General features: G+C 35.6%; 1 protein-coding gene across 4 annotated transcripts in view; it reads left to right on the top strand.

Moving 5' to 3' along the window:
* The first annotated feature begins 838 nt into the window (after nucleotides 1-838).
* SLC25A12 (solute carrier family 25 member 12) overlaps nucleotides 839-21,715 on the top strand; it is a 52,496-nt gene continuing 31,619 nt past the window's right edge. For 2 of the 4 annotated variants that reach the window (XM_032989771.2, XM_032989770.2), the window contains exons 1-5: nucleotides 886-1,096; nucleotides 1,567-1,620; nucleotides 7,079-7,221; nucleotides 11,737-11,852; nucleotides 20,807-20,946. In XM_032989771.2, the coding sequence (XP_032845662.2) occupies nucleotides 1,085-1,096; nucleotides 1,567-1,620; nucleotides 7,079-7,221; nucleotides 11,737-11,852; nucleotides 20,807-20,946 (465 nt within the window). In that variant the 5' untranslated portion in view covers nucleotides 886-1,084. Of the gene's footprint in view, nucleotides 861-884; nucleotides 1,097-1,566; nucleotides 1,621-7,078; nucleotides 7,222-11,736; nucleotides 11,853-20,806; nucleotides 20,947-21,715 lie in introns of those variants that run through there. The other 2 variants (XM_032989773.2, XM_032989772.2) reach the window with 2 other exon arrangements.

Below are 21,715 nucleotides of genomic sequence, written 5' to 3'. Positions count from 1 at the left end.
GGTATATAGACACATTATGTGAATTCCAAGCTATCTTCAGGAAGTGTTTGTTGACCAGGAGCCAAAAAGTTCTGCTTTATAGAGCAAATTGGTTGTTTTAACTTAAGAGATATGACCCATTGTTTCACAACTACCATTATAAACTCCCAACTACTATATTGTAGTTTTATATTTCACTGTGTTACCTGAGGTATAACAGCAGCTGTCCTCATTTTCCAGTGACATGTAATAAGACTATCTTGCAGGGCCCTTGAAGAATACAGCAAGACAGAACATGATTATTTAAGTAAGGTTTTATAAGCACGTACTGTGATTGAACTGTCCAAAGTACAAATTTCTCCTTTCTTGAAGCTGTGGCCTTCATGTTTTTCATTTTGAGGTATAAAGCAAGTCAGTCTACTCTACCACTAAATGTATTACAAGAGCCTGCCAGAAGCCACTAAATTCCAGAGAGAATTGATTACTTTCTGCTTCTTTCTTTGAAATATGGGGCTGCTACAACTTGGCAGCCGTGGTGCCAGACCACCGGTGCGTAAAGCAGTTCCAAGCACTTGGTATCAACAGGTCGAGCTTTGCTGACCCTCAAGGAAACGGCTGCACGTCTTAAGCCAGAAGTGAGTTTCAGCGGAATTTTCGAAGTTCAGTTTTGCACCGTGGAGGTGCTTACCAGCGGCCCCCCAGCAAGGACCCACGGCCGCGCTCCCGGTGGCGGGGCGGGTGACACGCCGTCCGACCCACGGTAAGGGTCGCGGAGGGCCCGTGGGGCGGCTAAGGCGGGGCGGGGCGGTGGCGACACCACCGCTGCCCGGGGCGCCGGCCGAGAGCAGGCGGGGCAGGACGCAGGGCCGTGGCTGGTGCCGGTGGGCTCCGCGTCGGGCCGCTCGCTCCCGGGGAGCTGCGGCGGCCGCTGAGGGGAGCCCGCCGGCGGCAGCGGGCCGGGCCGGGCCGTGCCCGGCGGGGCAGGGCAGGGCGGGGCAGGGCAGGGCGCTCGTTACCACAGCGCTGCGCTGAGGCGGCGGCTGTTGCGGCGGCGCGGCGGGTGGGTAGCGGCGGGCGGCTCCTCCTCCTTCTCGGCGGGCGCAGCATGGCGGTCAAGGTGACTCTCCCCCCTCCGTCGCTCGCCGTAGGAGGAGACGGGCGGACCCCCACCCTGCCTGCCCACGCGGGGAGGCCGGACGGGAGGCGGGCGGCGGGGGGAGGCAGTGGCGGCGGCGGCGGCGGCGGAGCCCCGCGGGGGTCCAGGGGAAGCCGCCGGCGGGGGCGGTGATGGCGGGGCGGCCCCGGGGAAGGGGCAGCGCAGCCTGCCTTGCCTCCGCCTCCCGAGGTGCAGCGGCGAGGCCCCGGGGCGGGTGGGGCCCGGTGGAAGCCGCGGCTCCTGCCGGGCAGCCCCGAGCCTGACGGCTGGCACCGGCACCGCGCTCCCGCAGGGCCCCGCCGGCAGCCCGCGGGGCGCGTCGGCTGGATGTGGGACCTGCCGCCGCCGCCCTTACCGGGGCGCCGGGCGGCTCTTCCCGGCGCGCTGTCAGTAGCCCGCCGAGCGAGGCACTCACCTGCTTGTGTTTACAGGTGCAGTCAACCAAAAGAGCGGATCCCGCTGAACTACGAAATATTTTTTTGCAGGTAAAAAGATCTGTGGTGTGTTGTTTGGTTGACAGACTTTTATGTTTTTTTGCCCTTTCAGCAGCTTGCCGCGGCATCATGTGCGTGTCGTGCTTGTGGGACGCTTAAAAGTTCAGTGTGTTGTAAGGGCCGTCATGCGTTGAGGAGAAACTGCTCCTGACGCAAGTCGTGATTAACCGTTTACCGACGATAATTTTAAATAATTTTCTGAAGTATTTTCTAATCTACAAAGAAAATCATTATAACTGTAACTATTGGTATTTTTTAAATATACTTTTGCAAGATTCTGGAAACCTCTTTTTCCATGGCCGTATGTTTTGAGGTTTATAGTTGTTCCTCTTACAAATGGGTGGATGACTGGCAGTGTTTTTAGAACTTAAAATTGATTCCTTAAGATTGATGTATTTCATAATATTATCCCTTGCAGGGCCTTAGAATTGACATATATAGATAACAGCATGAAGCTTTTTCCACTCCCCTTAGTTACAGTGAAGAACAACCTGTGAAAGGAAAATCTAGTCAATCCTAAAACTTTGATAATAAGGTTTGAATCAAGCAGGTGGAATGAGAAGAACAGCTATGGTTTAGGTCCATAGTTGGGCCACAGGTATTTCCAAAATCAATAAAATACCTTTTTTTATTTTCCCTTTATGTTGAGTATTACACAGTATATTCAAGAAGATTTCCTCTATGAAAAAGGAAGGAATATAAAATGGAGTATTATAGCAAATGCTGTAAATAACACAATCTGTTATTTCATCTTTGACACATATCTTTTGGTCCTGCTGTATTATCTGACAGTTTCCACATATGATAAGTAGACAGAACTTTTTGCCTGAGAGAGTCCAACCATAATTTTGGTGGATTTTTGCTTTTGCATACTGGATTACCCTGGTAATGTTGCTGGGGAGTGCTGAAACCTAGAATGCTGGAATTGAACTGTGAAAGCCCACCATTTAGTTCATGGAAAAAAAATCCTCCATCACACATTCATTTATTGTTGACATGACATTGAACTTTTGTAGGTATGGAATACAGGAGAGTATGTTCATAAAATAAGCAACATGGGAATGTGATTTTTTACATACATATTAATACAGTATAAAAATGTGTGGTTCTAGAACTCTTTTCCAACTTTTGCAAGACACTTTTGCATGTTTGATTAGTGTCAAAGATGGTGTCAAAATACTCTATTCTACTTAAAAATGTAGACTTTTTATGATTCTTGACTTCCAGTCAGTAGAAGTGCTTGTTTCTGGAAATAAGTAATTGTTTGAAGTCCTTGATTTTGTCCAGACAGGGAAAAGTGAAGAAGAACAACATTATTCGACTGGGTCTTGAAATTGTCTCTCTGACAATACATGTCTTACTGACCCAGAAAGCAGACAGTCTGGTTTTAAAACAGCTCTTCGGTCTTCTCCGTGTTTATCTTGCAATCTTCAAAGAAACACGCATATTAAGTTGTGGATTGTTTTGTGCTCTGAGGAATGAAAAATATGAAAGTTCTGTCTCCTCTTGAATATCTGAGATTTGCAGTAAAAAAAAGATAAACAACACAAACCCCTCTGGCATATAAAGAAAGTTTATATTTCCTTTGGATTATATTTGATTAAAATTGAGTTTGAAATTGTGGGTTTTGTCTGATAAGTAGCAAGCAAACTTATTTGAAAACTTTAAAAAAATCAAAAAAGAACCCACTCTTTCCAGGACTAAGTTGCAGAGAGCCTTGTTATGAAATATTGCTGGTGTTGCACACATCAGGGGTCAGATACGTTGTGTTCTTTGCTGAGAGAGCTGGCGCCTGTTCTGTGAGCCTCAGCTAAAGGTCGTGCATTCCATCCTAAATTTGGCTTCCCTTGGAAGTGGGCAGAAGGGAAGATATGAACTCTAGGCCTCTTCGTCATCCACCTTATTCATAGAAAGTGTGCTTAAATTTCCTTCTGTTCATGCGTATCCTCTAATGTGATATGTGCCCTCTGTCCATCCAATTTAAGTTGTATCTTAATGGATGCTTGATTCCTACCTTTCTCTTAAAATATCTGAAGCTTGCTATATATTGCTTTTTACTGTCCTAAACTGCAACAAATCTCAAGTTTGACTTGTATTAAAAAGATGTGCTATTATTTCTCTGTAATCCTGTAACTATGAAATGCAGGCATTGAAATTTCATGTTTGTGCACCATCAAATAAGTTACCTCTCAGGTGTTTTCTAACCACTGACTTAAGTAGCAACCATAAAAGAACAAAATCAAAATTCACTGTAGGATAAAAGAGTTATGTAGAACAACGTTTATCAGATTTCCTAGGGAGCCTTCATTCATTTTTCTTAGGCAAGATACAGTCAGTCCTTGAGGAATATAGTTGAATTATTCCCTGTCTGCTGAATGCAAGTGGAGCCTGTTCCAGCAAGATGGAGAGAGAAACAAAAACAAATTTCAAATTTTAATACAGGAAACTTCCTTCCCCAAATGTCCTGAATCTCTTGGTCATAGCTTAGCTTAATTACAAAGAAAAAAAAAAAAAAGGTAAGGGTACTCAGAGGTCTCTTGTTTTGGAACTGATTTCTCCTCTGCCCAGATAAAATCATTGGGATAGAAAACCTGTTGAAAGTGAAAACTAATCAATTTTTCAAAGAAAGCATTGTTCTGGAAGTGTGGTGATACCTAGCACTATTGTACAACTAGAGTAGGGATTTTGTGTATTCATATTATGTGATGACGGTTAAAAAAAATCTCATGCAATTTCATCAAGTGCTTACCTGAGACAGTCTATAAATGTAAGAATTTTGTGTTCTAAAGTAATATAATTCAAGACTGAAGGAAAATACAGATTTAATTGATGTGTTATGTTTTATATGCAAATTAAGATATAATTTACAATTGCTTATTTTGTTTTAAAAGATTCTTGACTTAAGTTATGTAGTGAAAAGATAACTTGAGGACAAATGTAAATACCAAAAGGGAACAGCCTAGCTACTTTGTCAGCCCTTAATTTATTGGCTCACTGCCAAGATCTTTCAAAATACCATGACCTTCTCATATGCAGCTCAATGTACCTGTCAATTAATTATTTTTGTCTCAAAAATTTTTAACAAAACTTCCCCCTCCCTTAGTTTTTATTGTAAAACAATACAATACTTGTAGTAAAATCAGATAAATTGGTCTCTGAAGAAAAAAGATGATTGCATTTAGATTTTGATGGTATGCACTCTACTGTCATACAGTTGAATTCCATTATTCCTGAAGATAGGTTTAATACTCTGTATGTTTGATGGTCCTTCATACATAAAACTTTCTTTGGATTGCATGTCTTGCAGCAGAATTGTGCTTTATTTTTTGGTCACTTGTGTATATGGCTGGGAAGAAAACCTTTCCGAGTTGATTCAATGAAGCCACAGTTTCATTATATTGCCTTGTTGGCAGCAGTGCTGAATTAAAGGATTCCTGTCCACTGCTTTGTGTTCCTATTTTTGTGGGAATTAACTCTTTTAATTCTGCATTAGTTCAGTAATCTGGTTTACAGTGCAGCCTGGCAAACAGCTGTCATGGCACATATCGGGTGGAAGAGGGAGAGGTGATGAGGTGATGTGAGGGGCTGGTATCATGGAGAGATACAGGAGATGCTTCAGCAGGCATTGATGCTGATGCAAGCTCCTCTACACTGAAATAGTGTCCTGACTGAATTGGTTGGGTTGCATACAGCTGAAACAAGTGTGAGACATGTCAATGATCCCCTCTATGGTAATGGAGTGTTGCACCTTAAGAGGTATTGTGTGTAGGTCATATTGTTAATATTCTAATTCCTGTGGGTCCTTGGCAGAGTAAGGGTCCATTTTGTTACTCTTTCACATAAAGCTGTGTCAACTGAATCAAGATACTGCAGTAGATAGTGGAAAAGTTACAGATAAGTCTGTTAATTGAAGTTTGAATTAGCTAGCATACATGTTGCACTATAGGTCTTGGGGGGCATTGCCATTTCTTTTTCTGCAGAGAATGCTTATGTAGTCATCTTTTAGTGACTAGAACCTAGAAAGATTAATTAGATTTTTACAAATGAATTACAAATCACTACTTTGATAGCAAAACAAAATTCTAATGAAACAGCTGCACAGTTTTGTAACTTCACTTTCTCAGAACAAACACAGTTCTATGTATATGTTCGAAGGTCTGCATCTAAATCATTGTGTGTACAAATACACTGTATGATAGCAAATGAACAGAAGAGATGGATTTTAAACTTTTAAATAAGCTTGCTTACAGGTTTTGTGAGCAAAAATGCTGAGAAAGTCATGAAACTGGATTGGGTCACAGTAGTTTAGGGAACTAGAACTCTTTTGTGAACTACTTTCCTGTGTTCCAGGATGGATGCAAACATTGCTTAATTTTGCAACCTGAAAATTTAGGTTTTGTTTCTAAAGATTATTGTCATATCATAAATAAGCTACAAGATTTTTTTCCTGCAACTATACTGACATCTTGAAACAAGATCTGAGGGGTATGGACTGTGATAATGTATTTCCCTTTTATTCTTTGTTTGTAATGCTTTTTACTCTTGCCTCCCCATGTTCTTAGTTCAAGATTGATGTTACCCACTGTAACTGGATAGCTGAGGGCATGGAATTTGCTTTATGCTAAAAAGTTCACTTTTAATTTAAAGTTGACCTGTAGATAAGAACCAGTGAATAATTATTTGAAACAGAAAAGTGATCAGTAAGAATACCAATACAGACATGTGGCAGTTGTCTTGGTGTACAAGTAATAAAGATGTACTTGGTTATTTTACGTTAGTTAGTTTTATTAATATTTAAATTCTATAATTTAAAACTTGCCTGTGATTATTATATGAAAATTTATTGTTAATAAAATAAAAAATCAAAATAAAATTAAAACATTTCAATTGACTCAAATAATTTTTGTCTGTGTGTGAATTTTTACTTACATTAAAAATGCCAAACTATTAGTTTCAGGATAAAAATTAATCTGAAGATTTATTTCTCACTAAAAGAGAAACAATATGTGTTTTCCAAACTAATTATAATGATGATCAGGAACAATTATTCAGAAGATATCTGCTACTAGAAATTGTAAGAAAAATTATGTGGTATGTTTTCACAGTGTAGCTGCAAATGGAAAGCTCCAGCATGGCTGCAATTTTAATAAAATTATGCAATTACCTGACAGTTTCTGAAAATATGTAATTTTCTTTTTATTAGAAGATATTGGTCATTATGTGAACACATCTATTCTACAGGGATAATCTGATTGTTGGTGGGATGCAACTGGTATAGTAACGCTATTACTTTAATCAAGCCCTTTAATTTCACAGCAGTTATGTGCAGACAATTGTGCACCATTTTAAGTGATACTCAGTAAAGATACTGGTTTGGTAATCACTGATAATTAGCATCTAAATTGATTCATTTCTGTTTGTGTGGTTTTGTTTTTTATTTTTACTTTAGTATGCCAGTGTTGAGAAAGATGGAGAGCGTTACATGACCCCAGAAGATTTTGTGCAAAAATACCTAGGACTTTATACAGATCTGCGTTACAATCCTAAAACTGTGCAGCTGTTGGCTGGAGTGGCAGATCAAACTAAGGATGGGTGAGAATTTTGCTTTCCATTAGAAGCTTGTAATGCATTGGTAAATGCATGAGTGAACAAGTTTGACAAATTAATCTTCTAAAATACTTTAATGATTTTATTACAGTTTAAGCTTATTTAGATTATGAGTTTTTTCTCAAGCACAATAGACTATAAATTTGTGAGAATTGGGAAAAAATACAGCGTTTAACATGCATTTTTTAAGTTTTGTTTTAATAGGGTTTTAACAATTACTACAAATGCAGAAGTGGAACTGCAAGTTTAATGTGGTATGATTGCTTTGGAAAATTTGTTTCTGTATACTCATGACCATGATTAGATATTATGTAGAGTCTTTAGTACCTGTAATTAAACATGGAAATATGGAAAAGCTTTCTTATTTCTCTAGTGTGCAATTCAAATCAAACCACAAGTATTTTTTAAAGTGCTGACTATAAGGAAAGAGACACTAATGATTCTGTGAAGGAAGAAGGTGTTTGCCTAATCAAGATAAAGTCACACCACATAAAGGTTTTCCAACTCTGCTTACAGATGATATTGCTTACTTTTAGACAGTTCTCTGAAACTAATTTACAAAATGTTCACTCCACTGAGGTAGTACCCTCTAACTCACTCATCTTCAAAGGAGTCTTCTCTGGTTGTATGTAGGTTTCTAATTTTGGCCTTGGATTGTAGAAGAGTGGACATTGTTGAAGTCAAATGAGAAGGGTAGAATGGATCGGAAAACAGGTCAAGAATGCAGAAGGGAGTGGATATTTTGTAGAGAAGAGAGAGAAAGTCGCTGTTTAAAATAGTATACAGTATGTTTATAAATATATAGTTGTAACAGTTTAAATTGTAAGACCCTTACCTTCCTTGGATTTGTGAGTCTAAATCTGACCTTTGACATCATTTAAATGTTTTTGTTTTCCTGTGTTCTGCTTTAGAATATTTTATTAGTTTGCATAGTATCCTGAGCAGCTTGCACAGTGTCTGTGCTTTACAAATTAAATTGTGTATGCTGTATACATTTTACCTTAAATGACAAATTCAGGATCTCCTGTTTGATGTAATGTTACATGATTTTTTTTTTTATAGAGCTGCAGCATTTTGATAATGCATTTGATACATATATATATATATGTGATACATTCAAATAACCTGTCTCTGCAATATGTAGCTGCAGCTTGTTGCATTGTTATGGATTGAAAAGGCTATTTTGTATGTATCTGTTGAAATAATAGTCTCATTGATGACTAGTAAAACAACGTGTTGAGTATCTCGTTTCTCTGAAAGCTGTTGGTTATGTTTTACGGTGTGCATTTTTTCAGAAAATGTCTTATGAAAGGATCTTTCTTGTAGTAACAAATCAATAATTTGTTTTATTGCTACAACAGAAATTCACATTAAGACATCACTTTTTTGTTGCCTACCCTGTGAATATAAGTTTCTATTGTTTTTTTTTTTTTGTTTATTTGTTTTAAAATTTGGGTAGTATTTGAAGTGAGATAATAAAATATGGGTAAGTGTGTTTTATCTACTTCTGTATGGGAACAGTGGGAATGGGAATTATTACCATATGGTCTGCAGTGCAAAATGTTTGTCTGAATACTTGTCTGAAACTTACCTTCCTAAATGTTTTAATCTATATTTATCTCTAATCTGTATTTCATGTGAAGAATTTTTTATACCCCCATCATCATTTACTTATTTACTTTTACATTCGCATTCTTCCTTCCATTAGTTGGGAGTCATAATAATCCAGTCTCTCATAACTGTATCATCTGCATAGAGAGTTTAATCTGTAGCATGAATAATTATTGTAATCTTCAACCGAATTCTGGAATGCATTAAATTTTTCAAGGACGTAAAGCTACTTTATGAAGTCCAAGAAAGTATCGGTAGTCCTATTCCATACGTACATTTGTAAACTAAATAACAGCCCAACATCACTCAGCAAGTTGCTGAGAAGCTTTGGGTTCTGTTACAAAATTTCATTCCTGTATCTGCCATCGTATTCTCTTAGTCTTGCTTTCCCTTCAAATAAATACTCAAAGTGTTTATGGTAACTTTTCTATGTTAATGTTTTTAAAATTTCATTTAGGTTTAAGTTTGGCACTTTAGAAAAAAAAAAAAAAAGCACATTTTGGAACTGGCTGTCTGTGGGCATATGTTTTAAAAAATTGGTTTTTACTTTTTTTCTGATGGTAACTTGATCCTTACTTAACTGTTCTGGAATGCTCTTGCCTTCTCCCATTACTACAGTACAAGACTTGTTTGCTTTAGTGGAACACTGTAAGGTGGTTCTTAAAACAAGTGATTGTTCACTTTCAAAGTGTTTATTCCTCATTGTTACAAATGCATGTTCTTAGAATTTGGCCTAAAATGCCTTGTCTGCTCTCAGCCTAATACAATGGGATTTCACTGATGCTGTAAGCATTCCTGTGTCTTCAGGTCTGCAGGCACTAGTTTTGAAATTCTGTAAATATCCTCTCTGAATAATATACTTACATAAGTGCAGTAAAACCAGCTTCCCAATTACATGAGTCAATTAACATTAGTAGATATTGCAGTTTTAAAATCAAAGATTTTCTTCCCCCTTCAAACCTTCAAAATTTCACAGTAGTCTTTAAAATTCTTCATTGTAATTGCTTGGGTTTGGGCGCTCTTTATCAGCATATCTTTCTTAAAACTTGGAAATGTGTTCTTAAACTCAGTCCTGAAGAAAGAGTTGATGTTTCGCATAATGGAGAGTCACAACAGAGCTATACATAATGTCTGAAAGCTATGTTGTGTGGGGAAAAAAAGAGAAAGGAGTTGTAGTAGGAAAAAAGGAAAGATAGAGAAGAATTGTAAACACGTAGCCTACTTTGTGTGCTTTTGAAGGGTAATGGTATGGAAGAAATAAGAGGAAAGGAATTTTTTTTTAAAATGTTACAGATAAAATGAAAGGTGAGTGATTTGATACTGTTATGGACTCTGTAATGCAACGGGTTCACTGAATGATACTTGAGTAGCGATTGGGTGGGAAGCTTCATCATTCTGTTTAATCCAGCTCCTGTTATCTCCGCCCTAATGGATAATGGAGGATCACAGGGGATATCCCTGCTCTTAGGCATTGCAAGTTGAATATGTGGAAAGGAAATTGAATGTGTCTATCTCCTTTTGCTGTAGGCACTGTTAAAGTGAGACCTCTGAAGACAGCTTCTTTCAGGTTCAGGCTTCTACAAATGCATTCTACAGAGATCGTCACTTGATTCTGTCAGTTATAAAGCTTCCTGGTTAGGAATTAATTTATATGTCAGGTTTACGCATGTATGTGAGGTATATTTCAAAATTATAGTGCTTACAATTATTTTAAAGGATATTCTGTTTCTCTGACACTAAACCCTTATCTTTATCAAGATTATCCTTTGGATGAAATTGACTTTGCATCTGAAGAACCGTTCTCACAACTCTTATTTTTGTGGCTAAAGTGTGACAAATTAATACCATAATTGTGTATTTGCCATATCTCAATTCCTTTCATAATCACTGATTTTTTTTCTGTATTTTCATATATTGTATATATGCAAGAATGTTAACACATCACCTTGTTTTTTTTGTTAGTCAGAATAAACTGAGTTCCTCTAGAAAAGTTATTAATGATTATCCTAGTGAGTTACCTGTGAATACATTCAAGTCTGAGTTTATATGTGTTGAATACAAGGACTTGGATTTCCGTGCAGCATTCCAGAGATGTGGGAACCCTATCTGGGGATACCACTGCTTCCTAATCTCACACAGAAAGTGCTTTCCTAATGCATCCGGAGTTGCATTTTTCTATATGGTCTTGCATACACAGCTCAGAATCTTGTGATCTGCTGTTACTCTGAAATCCTCCCTTGCCTTGGTCATGTCTAACTGTCCTTATGTCTGAATGTTCTTGTAGTTTTTCTTTCTTTCTTGTCCTCAAATACATGACTTTGCAGTTCATGTTATATTTGAAGTGTAATATTTTTTCTGTATACATCATAAAGTATAACTTTTTCTGAACCTGTTTGCTTTTTATGAATGTTACATGTTTTAAGAAAATACATACAGTATATTTCTATATTTGCATTAAAATATCTTTTCTTTCTCAGTAGAAATATATATGTAAATTAGTAATACAATGACAGCCCTGTAAATTTCATGGTGGTAGAATTTCTGTGTTTTTTTTGTCTTAATTTTTAAGTGCTCTCTGCTTACATTTATAATTACAAGGTAATAAATTGTAGGTGTTCACTGAGAATTGATTATATTGTGTTGTTGATGGATATGAAGAGTTCAGTTGTTTTATAGAGGAAGAAACTGAGTTGCATAAATGTTCAGTAACTACTAAAATGTAACAAATACTTTTTCAATTTCCAGTGTAGAGTCTTAACCTTTTTCATAGTAGAATTTTATTTTAATAATTGGATTGTACAGTTTTCTAGAGCATCAAACACAAAATATCACTGATACTGTGAATAATTTTTTTGAAATCTTTATAACTTCTGTTATTTTCCTTTGTAGGTTGATTTCCTATCAAGAATTTTTGGCTTTTGAATCTGTTCTGTGTACTCCAGATGCAATATTCATTGTTGCTTTTCAGTTATTTGACAAGAGTGGCAATGGAGAAGTAACATTTGGTAAGAATATCTAAAGAAAAACAGCTTAAGAAAGTGATTATAATAGTATAAATTGTAATTATGGCTCATCACCATGGGTGCATAGAAATGCATATTGTGCAGTACTATGCTGTTTTCCTAAGAGTTTGCATGAGTAAAACATTTTTTTTTTCTTTCAAGCAATACAAGCTTAAATACACAGCAACAAAATATATTTTGCTCTGTCTTCTTGAGTCAACATTTTTCATGATCCTGAAGTAGTTAGTACAATGCTGTTTTGTTCAGTGTTATCCTAAGTAAAGTTCGTTGTTCAAACTCCTTCAGTGATAAGCGATTTTTAAAATATGTTCTGGATCTCCCCATTACCTTTGAAAAATTGTGATTAGATAAAGCTCAGTACAGAAATGAAGGTGGTCTCATCTTTTGAATTTCTAGTTTAGTGTTCCTTTTCTTGAGGAGCAAATCCTACTTTAATGTTATGAGTGTAACTTCCAACTAGATCATATATTTGAAAAATTAGGAAGAAAATATGGCCTTTAAGTTTTGTTACTTTTTTTTTTTCCTAATCACATAATTAGTAATTGGACAAGGTTCTTTTGGCTAACTATACTGCTTTATGATGTTGCTAAATAACTGTTACTAACATTGAAGTTTAAGGAGGACTAGGTTTTATTTTTAAAACTTAATATGCTTATGAAAATTAGATAAATCAATGTTAAGAACTTTAATAAAATGGAATGAGAATTAAGTGTTATTTCTATCCAAAAGAATAAAGCTCTCAATAAAGAAAATACAAACTATGCTTGGATTTGTAACCACCTGCTGTTTGTACTATTTCATTCTTATAAAAATTGTTGCAACTTGTTGAAAAAAAAAAATGCAAGGGTCTTTTTATGGAGAAAAACTGCTTGACTTACAAAGTCTATTAAATTACATCGTTAACTGAAGGGTCAAATACTAAGCAATTTGGATACACAACATCTTGAGAAGAAAATCTTTTAGAACTTAAGTAAAGGTGAAGTCAGTAAATGCAGTCATTTAGGAAGAAGACAAACTACTACAATCAGTGTGACCATGCTAATGATGGTATATTTAATAATCTCACAAAAGAAGGATATGCACTTTGTAGCTCTCATGAACACACTTGAAATAGCTGGTTCTACAAACAAAAAGTAATTTCAGGTTGTATACGGATTCCTCAATCAGACTGAGGATTGTTATTTTTATGAGCACATCATTATATTAAAGGCTAAAAGAACAACACAAGAGAAACTGCAAACCAGAAAATTGCATTATTTTTTCCAAATTTTTCTTGCTGATTTTTTTTTATAAGGCTGATGAATAGAAGCTTTTAGGGAATTTAAAATTTACTTTTTTTTTTTTTTTACAAAATTATTTATATTGTAATTATTACTGTATTTAATAGCATGTTGTAACATTATCAGTACGTATTTTTGTGTTACAGTTCCTATGTTTACTGCTGCTTTTTTGCTTTTTTGTTGTTGTTTGTAACGTGGGCTACTTCATAAGCAGATCATACAAATTAATGCATGTGGGAAAAATGTGAATAATGATATATGACATGTTCAGAATTTGGTAACTGCAGTCAGTTTCCAAGTCAGTCTTGTGGCCTATAGAGGCTGTTTTATAAACAAGTCCTGCACTCTTTCATTTTCACATCACATAAACGGAAAGGCACAGAGTTTAGTTTCATGTAAAAACAGAAGAATATATAAAATTAGGTCATAAAGTTAAAAGTTCTAATAGATTATTAGAAATATACTGAAATGGAGTAAGTTTAGGCAGTTGGTGTGAGAATTGCTATTAGACGAGTCGGCTCTCTTTTATGAGTGTATAATGTCTGCAGATAAACCGTGTTGGTTACGAGAGCAAACATGAGCCAAGATTTGCTAGCTTGGATGTAATGCTATGTGGAGGTGATTGCACCAATTCCAAAGCTAACTCAAGGCAGTAAGTCCTGCCAGAAGTAATATGGATTTACTGAGTTTTTTTTGCACTGTGTGTCTGGAACAAGGGGAGCGGGTGCTGGAGAGCGGAACACTGAATCAATTTGGGTCTGTTAGGCCAGTAATTTGAACCCAACATTGACCTTGCTGGACGTGAGATAATGTCTCAAAATCATTTGGGTATGACTGTATGTCATTTGCAAAAAATATCTTGATCTAATAAAATTTTCAGTTACCTGGAGAAAGTGTACTTGCTGATTTTTAGAGCTGGCTCTGTATTTGAAAGGAAGTTGCTCCAGTCAGGTTCACATCTCTTTAGGATTTATTAATGGACATGGACTCAGTCCATACTTGAGCTCTTTAGCTTCTTGCAGTCCTCCTGAGCCTCAGTCTGCCACTTGTCTCTTCAAAAGTTTAGCTTCCAAATCTCCAATGAGGAAACTATTAATTAAATTGTATTACAGACGAACTTTTGTCTTACGAGTAGAGAAGTGTAAAAGGACGACAAAGAGTTTGTGATTCTTTAGAAACTATTTGGTAGAAATACTTGTCAGCTATGCTATGCTAATCAGTGTCTCTGTGCAATACCATATGTTAATTGGGATTGTTGAAACAGGAAGCCTTCTGTTACTTTAATGTTAGTCATCTACTTTCTGTTGCTTAGGGACATTTTTTCCAGGAGTTCTGGACATCTAGAAATCCTGTATGAGTGACTGCCATAGATGTTCAGGTAGTATGCTACAGTATTTGTATAGTAGGTCCATTGCAAGACTATGAAATTGGACCTACTTTGTATGAGCAAACTATGCAGCATGCTCAGTACTGTACATACTTCAGCTGAACTGGACTTGCTGTCATCTTAGTGAATAAAAAGCAATAAAATTACTGTTTTAATAATCCATTGATACAAGTGATTGTAGTTTAAATTACTTTTTAATCATGGAGAAATAGAAAAAAAGAATTTCTTTTCCTGATCAAATGCCTCTATGTCTTCATAAATTATTCCTTGGTGAATATTTTATGGGAAATGTGCTTCTGATAAGCCCTTAAAGTGTTGCTTTAACCATAAAATATTTAAAGTTAACAGCTAAAGCTTATAAAGAAAATTTATATCTTTTTTCTCATGCATTGTCTTTTTTGGTTTGGGTTACTGTCTATAGCCAGAGAAGACTGACAACCACTTTGCTCTTTTGATCATGGGATGTAACTGACTAAGCTACTTAACATAAGTGAAATATTTAAAACCACTCCATAAAATTAATGCTATTGTACAAAGGAAACTTCTTTTTATTGCTGTTCTCTGCAAGTCCTTTGACCCGAATTCAGGTTTAAGCAAACCTAAATATTAAATCTGCTCAAGGTATTTGGTTTGCTTCAGTGTAGAAGCAGATAATCCTTACTGTGGTTAAATGGTGAAGTCTATGATTATCACTGAAACATCTCTCAAAAATAGGTTGTCTAACTGGAAGTAAAAGGTTTCTTTGTAATTTATCTTGTTGGCAAACTATTCAGTGATCTGAACTGTATCATTTTTAATTGGAAAGTACAATTTCAAGGCTTTTTGCAGCTGTTCTTCCTTGTAGAGTCACCACAGAGAGACCCATTCTCTGATAAACTGGAGAATTTCAGAGACACTTTTTTAGTTAAATAACCATGCTGGTATGGATAGAAAGATAGAGCTAAAATAATGAGATTTTGAAACAATGTTACTGTCTTCATCTTTGTGATTCTTCTATATTCAGAATTTGTACATTATTTTGGAGATAATCGGAAAACATTTATGGAACTGAACATAAGGCTTTTAAAAACATCCTGCAGACCAAAATCTAATTAAAAATATTTTTCAGAGTATAATGGTGTCTTCTTTAAAGGCACTGGGGGAAGTGAGGGGATTAGATACTTAGGAATGTGAAAATTACCATGATATTGGTCAGCAGAAATAATAAACATCAATGTAATAGTTTCAGAAGTTAAGTATACAGTGATACTGAAATCTTGTCCATCTATTTTCTTAAGCAAATTTTAATCTGGGAGAGAAAGTTCATATTCCCCTTAATCAGGACATAGAATTTGAGAACACTGGAAGAAAGTGAGTGAGAAGAACAAGAGAAAGGAGTTGAATATATGTTGTTATAGTTCTTCGCTTTTGAGTAGTACTTTTCAGGAAACACAGATCATTCCTAGAACTTGCTCCTCCCCCATTTCCAAAAGACTGGTTGGATTGAAAATACTAGGATTTGGATTTAACCTGAGGAGTTCTTCTTATAAAATATTATTTTCAACCATAAAGGCTGGAAACCTTTAAAAATATAAACAGAAAAAAATCTCATAATAACTTGGCTAAAGATCTGAGTATATAAGAAAAAACACCATGTTTTTATCAAGTGTGCTGTAAACTAGAACTGTTATTTTTCTTGGCTTCTTGGTAGTCATACGTTAGTTGCCTGTTTTCAAGGTATCTTTTGCTTACCACATGCAGATAATGTAGAAAACATCACTGTATGTTATGATTTTCTTTTGTCCTCGTGTTTTGTTTTTTTTTTTTTTATTTATTTTGTTTGCTTCTTTCCTGTTGTATGATTCTTTCAGGTTTAAACCACAGTTTTAAACACTGGTGAGCAGTGCAGGATGGGAGCACCTCCATATTTTTTATAATAATACTATAGTATTAAGTTCAAAACCATAGTTCAGCAAGAGGGAGCAGAAAAGAAGTCCATGTTAAAATTAGATATATTGACAATGTGTTGTTAGGGCTGTCACTGATCTTAACCTTAAACAAAATAACTAATCCTTTTAAGAGTAGAAATACAAGGTAACTATTTCTAGTTTAGCTTTCTCACTTTTACTGCCACCAGTCATTTTGCTCTCATGTCAAAGTAATTGTATTATTTACATTTGGATCACTCTTAATATACTTCTGTTGCATCAGGTGCTACTGAAAAAGTCTTTGCCTTTAACTGTGATTTTTAATTTTATACTTGAAAGTGAAAATATGTAAAATTTGCTGTTAGCAGAAATAGTGAAAAACAGCAACATAGATTATGTTAAAATGTATTATGTACATTAAGACTGAAATGTTTATAAATGGGACTGTGGACGCCTGAGTAGACATTAAAAAAAAAAAAACAAAACCACAACCAAAAAAACAACAAAACCATACACAAAACTATTAAACAACAAACAGCATACTTATGTTTGTACTTAAAACTATCAGATTTATATCTTTGTGTCTCTAACAAGCATGATTGATGTTCCATCACTGACGAGAGGGAGTGGCAAACTCCATTAACAAGTTGATGGCACTGGAATTGTGTGAGGTTTCCACTCTGCTTCTTGGGGAGCTCATAAGTCAAAATAAGTAATAGGTACTACCTCAAGGCTTATTTGGGATACTGAAGCTCATCCCCACTATGGGCCATCAACAAAACATCATAGTGTTTATAACTTAAAAGTGTTCTTCCTCCTTCTGTGAAATTCAGTATTGCCTAAAAACTTTGTTTTTCTGAGCCTGATAGGTAGCAGTGTTTGATGGAGGTTGAGCCAGTCATGTATATGCTGCCTGCAGATAGCTGTTCCAGGCATCTGTAATTTGTTTAAAATGATTGGGTGGGGAAGTTCCAAAGCAATCTTGAGAGAATGTGTGTTGCCTTGGAGGTAATGTACTAGTGCAATAGAGTAGTAGATTTATTGTTTGTGGGGCTGATGGTTAGTTGAGTATGTCATCAGGCTGCTGACTTGTATGCCTATCTGAGAAGAAAATGCATTGCTATAAGCCTGGAAAGAAAGTTATCAGCTCAGTAGGAAAGAATTCCACTGCAGAAAGGTGAGCAAAGAGTAGGAGAAGACATTAGTAAATGAGCAACATGTATTGACAGGGACAATGAATGAGTTCTGTAAAATGTCATACAAAAATGAAAGGGTTTAAAAATAATTTGCTGTTTGCCCCCTGCAGAACAGCTCTGTTGGAAATTTGAAGTACTTGTAGTTTATCTTAATTTAGAAGCATTACTGGGTTTTGACTGAGGGAGATAAAAAAAAAAAGGCAAAAGCCCTGCAGCATCTGTACCTTAATGTTACCTGTTTTCTTTGTTGTCAGTGCTTTGCTTCTGCTGTGAAAAAAAGTAAATTAAAAATAAGACATTTGATCATAATTCAAAGCAGTGGAAGTGTTGGTGATGATCATATTACATACAATTTTTGAAATGTGGTTGTCTGCTGCTTCTCATCACATGAGTTGTTGGTTGTGGTGATGGCTATTCCCTTTAATATAAGAGAATAGCCAGCAAAATTGGATTAAAAAGGTATTCTTGAAATACTGTGAAGAAAGCATCACTACTCTAGGATAGAAGTAGTAAATTTTAGTGTTTATCTAGAGATGTTTGAGAATCCCAAATGGCTTTGGAAAATTGTATTTAGAGTTTCAATGGTTTTAACTGCCAGTTATTCACAACAGGTACATGGTTTTGCTCTTGTACCCCAAATGTTTCATAAACAATGCCAACGTGGAATTAATTAAGCATCAGATACAACATCATATCCTTAAACGCAGACTGCAGTAATACGTGCAATATACATTACAGATTGTGAGTGATTGCCTGTGGAAGAAAAATGGGTAAGGCACCTCAGTTTTCAGCAAAGCAACATGCTAATCTGGATACCATTTTTTAAAGCTAATTAGCCACTACTGGGATTTTTCAAGTACCAATACACTCAACTATTGAATGTAAATTTATGAATTCATTTACCAGTATTATTTTTATGTGCTGAAGAATCTTGACTTGTGATATGTTGATGACTAGTTGTAAACATTTTTAAGAAGGAAAAATCAGTAGTGTAGGAAATGGATTCTTGGTTGTTTAAGTGGTGTACAAGTAAATGCTTGAATGAGAGTTATGAAAAGACCAGGGGCTTAAGTCTCATTAAAAATAATTAGAAGATCTGTCTATATGAATATGTGTGAATATTTTTTTGTAAGAAAAAAAAAAAAGATACTTTTTTAACCTTTCTCTAAGGTTAAGAGAAGCAATAATTGGAAACAATTGAAAATATAATTTAAAATTTCTGACTGCTTCATCACGTTCTTCCCTAAATTTTTATTAGGAGAACTCAATATATATTAGAAGTCAGTTTTACAGATGTGTAAGTAGTCACTAGTTAGTAGCCAAACCAATAGATGCAATTAATCAGGCCTGTTTTGTGTTCTGTTCAAAGTTCAGTGCCATTTTGCAGGCTCAGTAGTGAGCTGCACTGATCTGTTTGTGTTTGTAGTACATGAAGACTAACTAGGTAGCTTGATCACAAGCTGCAGTGAATCAGTGGTAGATGGGGAATTTATATTTACATCTCCTGGTTCCTTGATTGCTAGCAATGATGAGTAAATCTACCACAGACAAAACTTTCAAAGGAAGATTGGCAAAATAAAATAGTTTAGCCCTATGTATTGGATGCTTTATCTCTCTTTTTTTTTTAACTCTCACCTTGCATATTGATTGCAGTGAAAAGGTGTGAGTGGACAGTTACAAGTAGTCAGGATAGTTTTTTAAGTTTCTTGTTTACCTGAACTACTCCTTTAGCCTATCTTGCAATAGAAACTATAGTTTAAATTGCATGGTTTTTTACTATATTCTATGTTTGACTTTTAAGTAAGGGCTAAATTACATTTAAATCACTTACTAGCCATAATCTGCCCTTTGAATATGTAATCCCGAACTAACTGTGAAGTAGGTGATCTGGCCAAGGAATCCTACTTTGTATGTCATTGTTCTGAGACAGGTTTGTTATGAACATTCCCCTTCCTTTCCTCACTGAAAAGATAAAGCCATATAGTGGTTTGCCTAAATTTGATCTAGAACTATAGAACTGAAACAATGATTAATCAAGTAGTCCTTTAGCATAGAGAAAGCAACACATTTACTCCAAGTAAATAGCTCTTGATGGAATTATCAAATGAAATGGAAGTTACTCTTATTGCATTTTGTCTTTTAGCAGAACTGTTTATTCTAAACGCATAAAAGAAGCGTGTTTTCAGCTAAACTATTTTGTGCTTTGTTTTAAATTTAAGATATATGTCACATTTTATTTTGGTTATTAGGAGGGTCTAGGTTAGTTGATAAATGCAGATACTTTGAGGTAGATTTTGAAAAATGTTCATGTGGTATGGATAGATGTCCAGTTATACTGTTTATGTGGTTGGATAATGTGGACAAAGAACAGGCTTGCTTTGCATCATGTCAATGCTGTATATGAATAAAACATGCTTTTTTTTTCAGATGAAGTTTTTGACTGAATTCAGATAATATATTTGGCATTGAGATTTCAGTTGTACAGTATACATACAGAGAATTCCATATTCTGAAATGACAGGTTTTTTTTCTTTACCTCATTTAAAAGAGGACATCTCTATCTTCACTTATCTTAAAACATTTTAATAACTGAGACTGCCAATTATGTTTTATAGGATTTGATTTTTGTGCTAAGGCCTTATCAAAAGCTTTTAATAAGGTGCTTTCTGCTGAGTTAATGATATGTTTTAGATGGCATTTCTTATACCTATCTTCAATAGACATATTCAGACAGTGTGATTGTAATAATCAAGTTTCAATCAAACCATACTTAGTATGACAAATATTGCATGTGATTGTAATGCAGGTATTCGTGCTCTTGATAAAGGGCTTAATTTGACTCCTAGCAGAGATGGAGAACTACTATTCATTTTTATATCAGAATGCAAAATAGCTCTTATTTGTCATGTATGAGGAAAATTGCTTCTTAATTAAAACTAAATAAAACACTCACTCCAAGATTTTATGCAGTAATACAAGAAGTATCACATTGTGTCACAAATGTGTTCTTATACAGGTCTGTAAAGGTTTGCTTAGCAATTATTGTTAACAAACTAAACCACTTCTTAAACAGCTTCTTAAAACCTCATTTGTTTGTATTCGTCCTGGAATGTTTGTAGATTTACTGTATCCCAAAGCTCACTTGTTGTTTTTCCCTCTCCCAAAGCAAATGTCAAAGAAATATTTGAACAAACTATTATTCATCTCCAAATCCCCTTCAACTGGGACTGTGAGTTCATTCGACTGCATTTTGGGCATAACAAGAAGAAGCATCTTAACTATTCCGAGTTCACTCAGTTTCTTCAGGTCAGTTATTAACTCCTTTCAAAGTAGAACTAATTTATTTTCATTTCTAATAATACACTAATACCATTATAATTTCTGAGCTTAATCTGTTAGTGATAATGATTATCTGATACTAATCCTGACAGTTACGAACTGTTACTTCTCCACCGCAGTTGTGTAAGGAGTGTGTACTCATTGTGCTTTAAATTGAATATCTTCCTGTAAAAGAATGGGACTAAATATACTGGATTTGAAATGAACCATTTTACTGATTGTTGTTAAACTGGATTGAGGGTCTAGTTTTTCTGTCACAGGAATTTAATAGCAAAACTAACCTTTACCAGAGAAAGATTGCACCCTAAATACTTGTTATTATTAGTTGTTACTAACAATGTAACCTCCTATGTAAAGGCTTTACAGGATCTCACTTCTAGAACTGGACTTTGCTAAGCCAAAAAGTTAAAAACGTTATGAATTGAACATTATACTAGAAGGAAGTAAAGGAAGACATCAGTTATGAAGGATGTAGGAAGAGGAAAGTAAGAAAATTGTACGCTATAATTAATGAGAAAGGAGTTTGCAGAATTGTAGGCAATTGCACTGAATTCCATGAATTAACATGCAGTGATCATCTCATGATATTAGGAGACCTGAAGAAAAATAGATTATGCACTTTCATAGCTGGCCTTTAGTACAAAATAGTTGTGGAGATTCTGTCTTAAAAGTAGGGAGTGATAGATGTTCTTTGATATAATCTGTAATTATTGTCCAGGACAAAAATAGATCTAGA

Source organism: Tyto alba, unplaced genomic scaffold, assembly GCF_018691265.1.
Source record: "Tyto alba isolate M040663 unplaced genomic scaffold, T.alba_DEE_v4.0 Super-Scaffold_7, whole genome shotgun sequence".
In the NCBI taxonomy this organism is placed as follows: domain Eukaryota; kingdom Metazoa; phylum Chordata; class Aves; order Strigiformes; family Tytonidae; genus Tyto; species Tyto alba.
The sequence above is the reverse complement of the archived record's forward strand: the minus strand, read 5'-3'. Positions and strand labels throughout refer to the sequence as shown.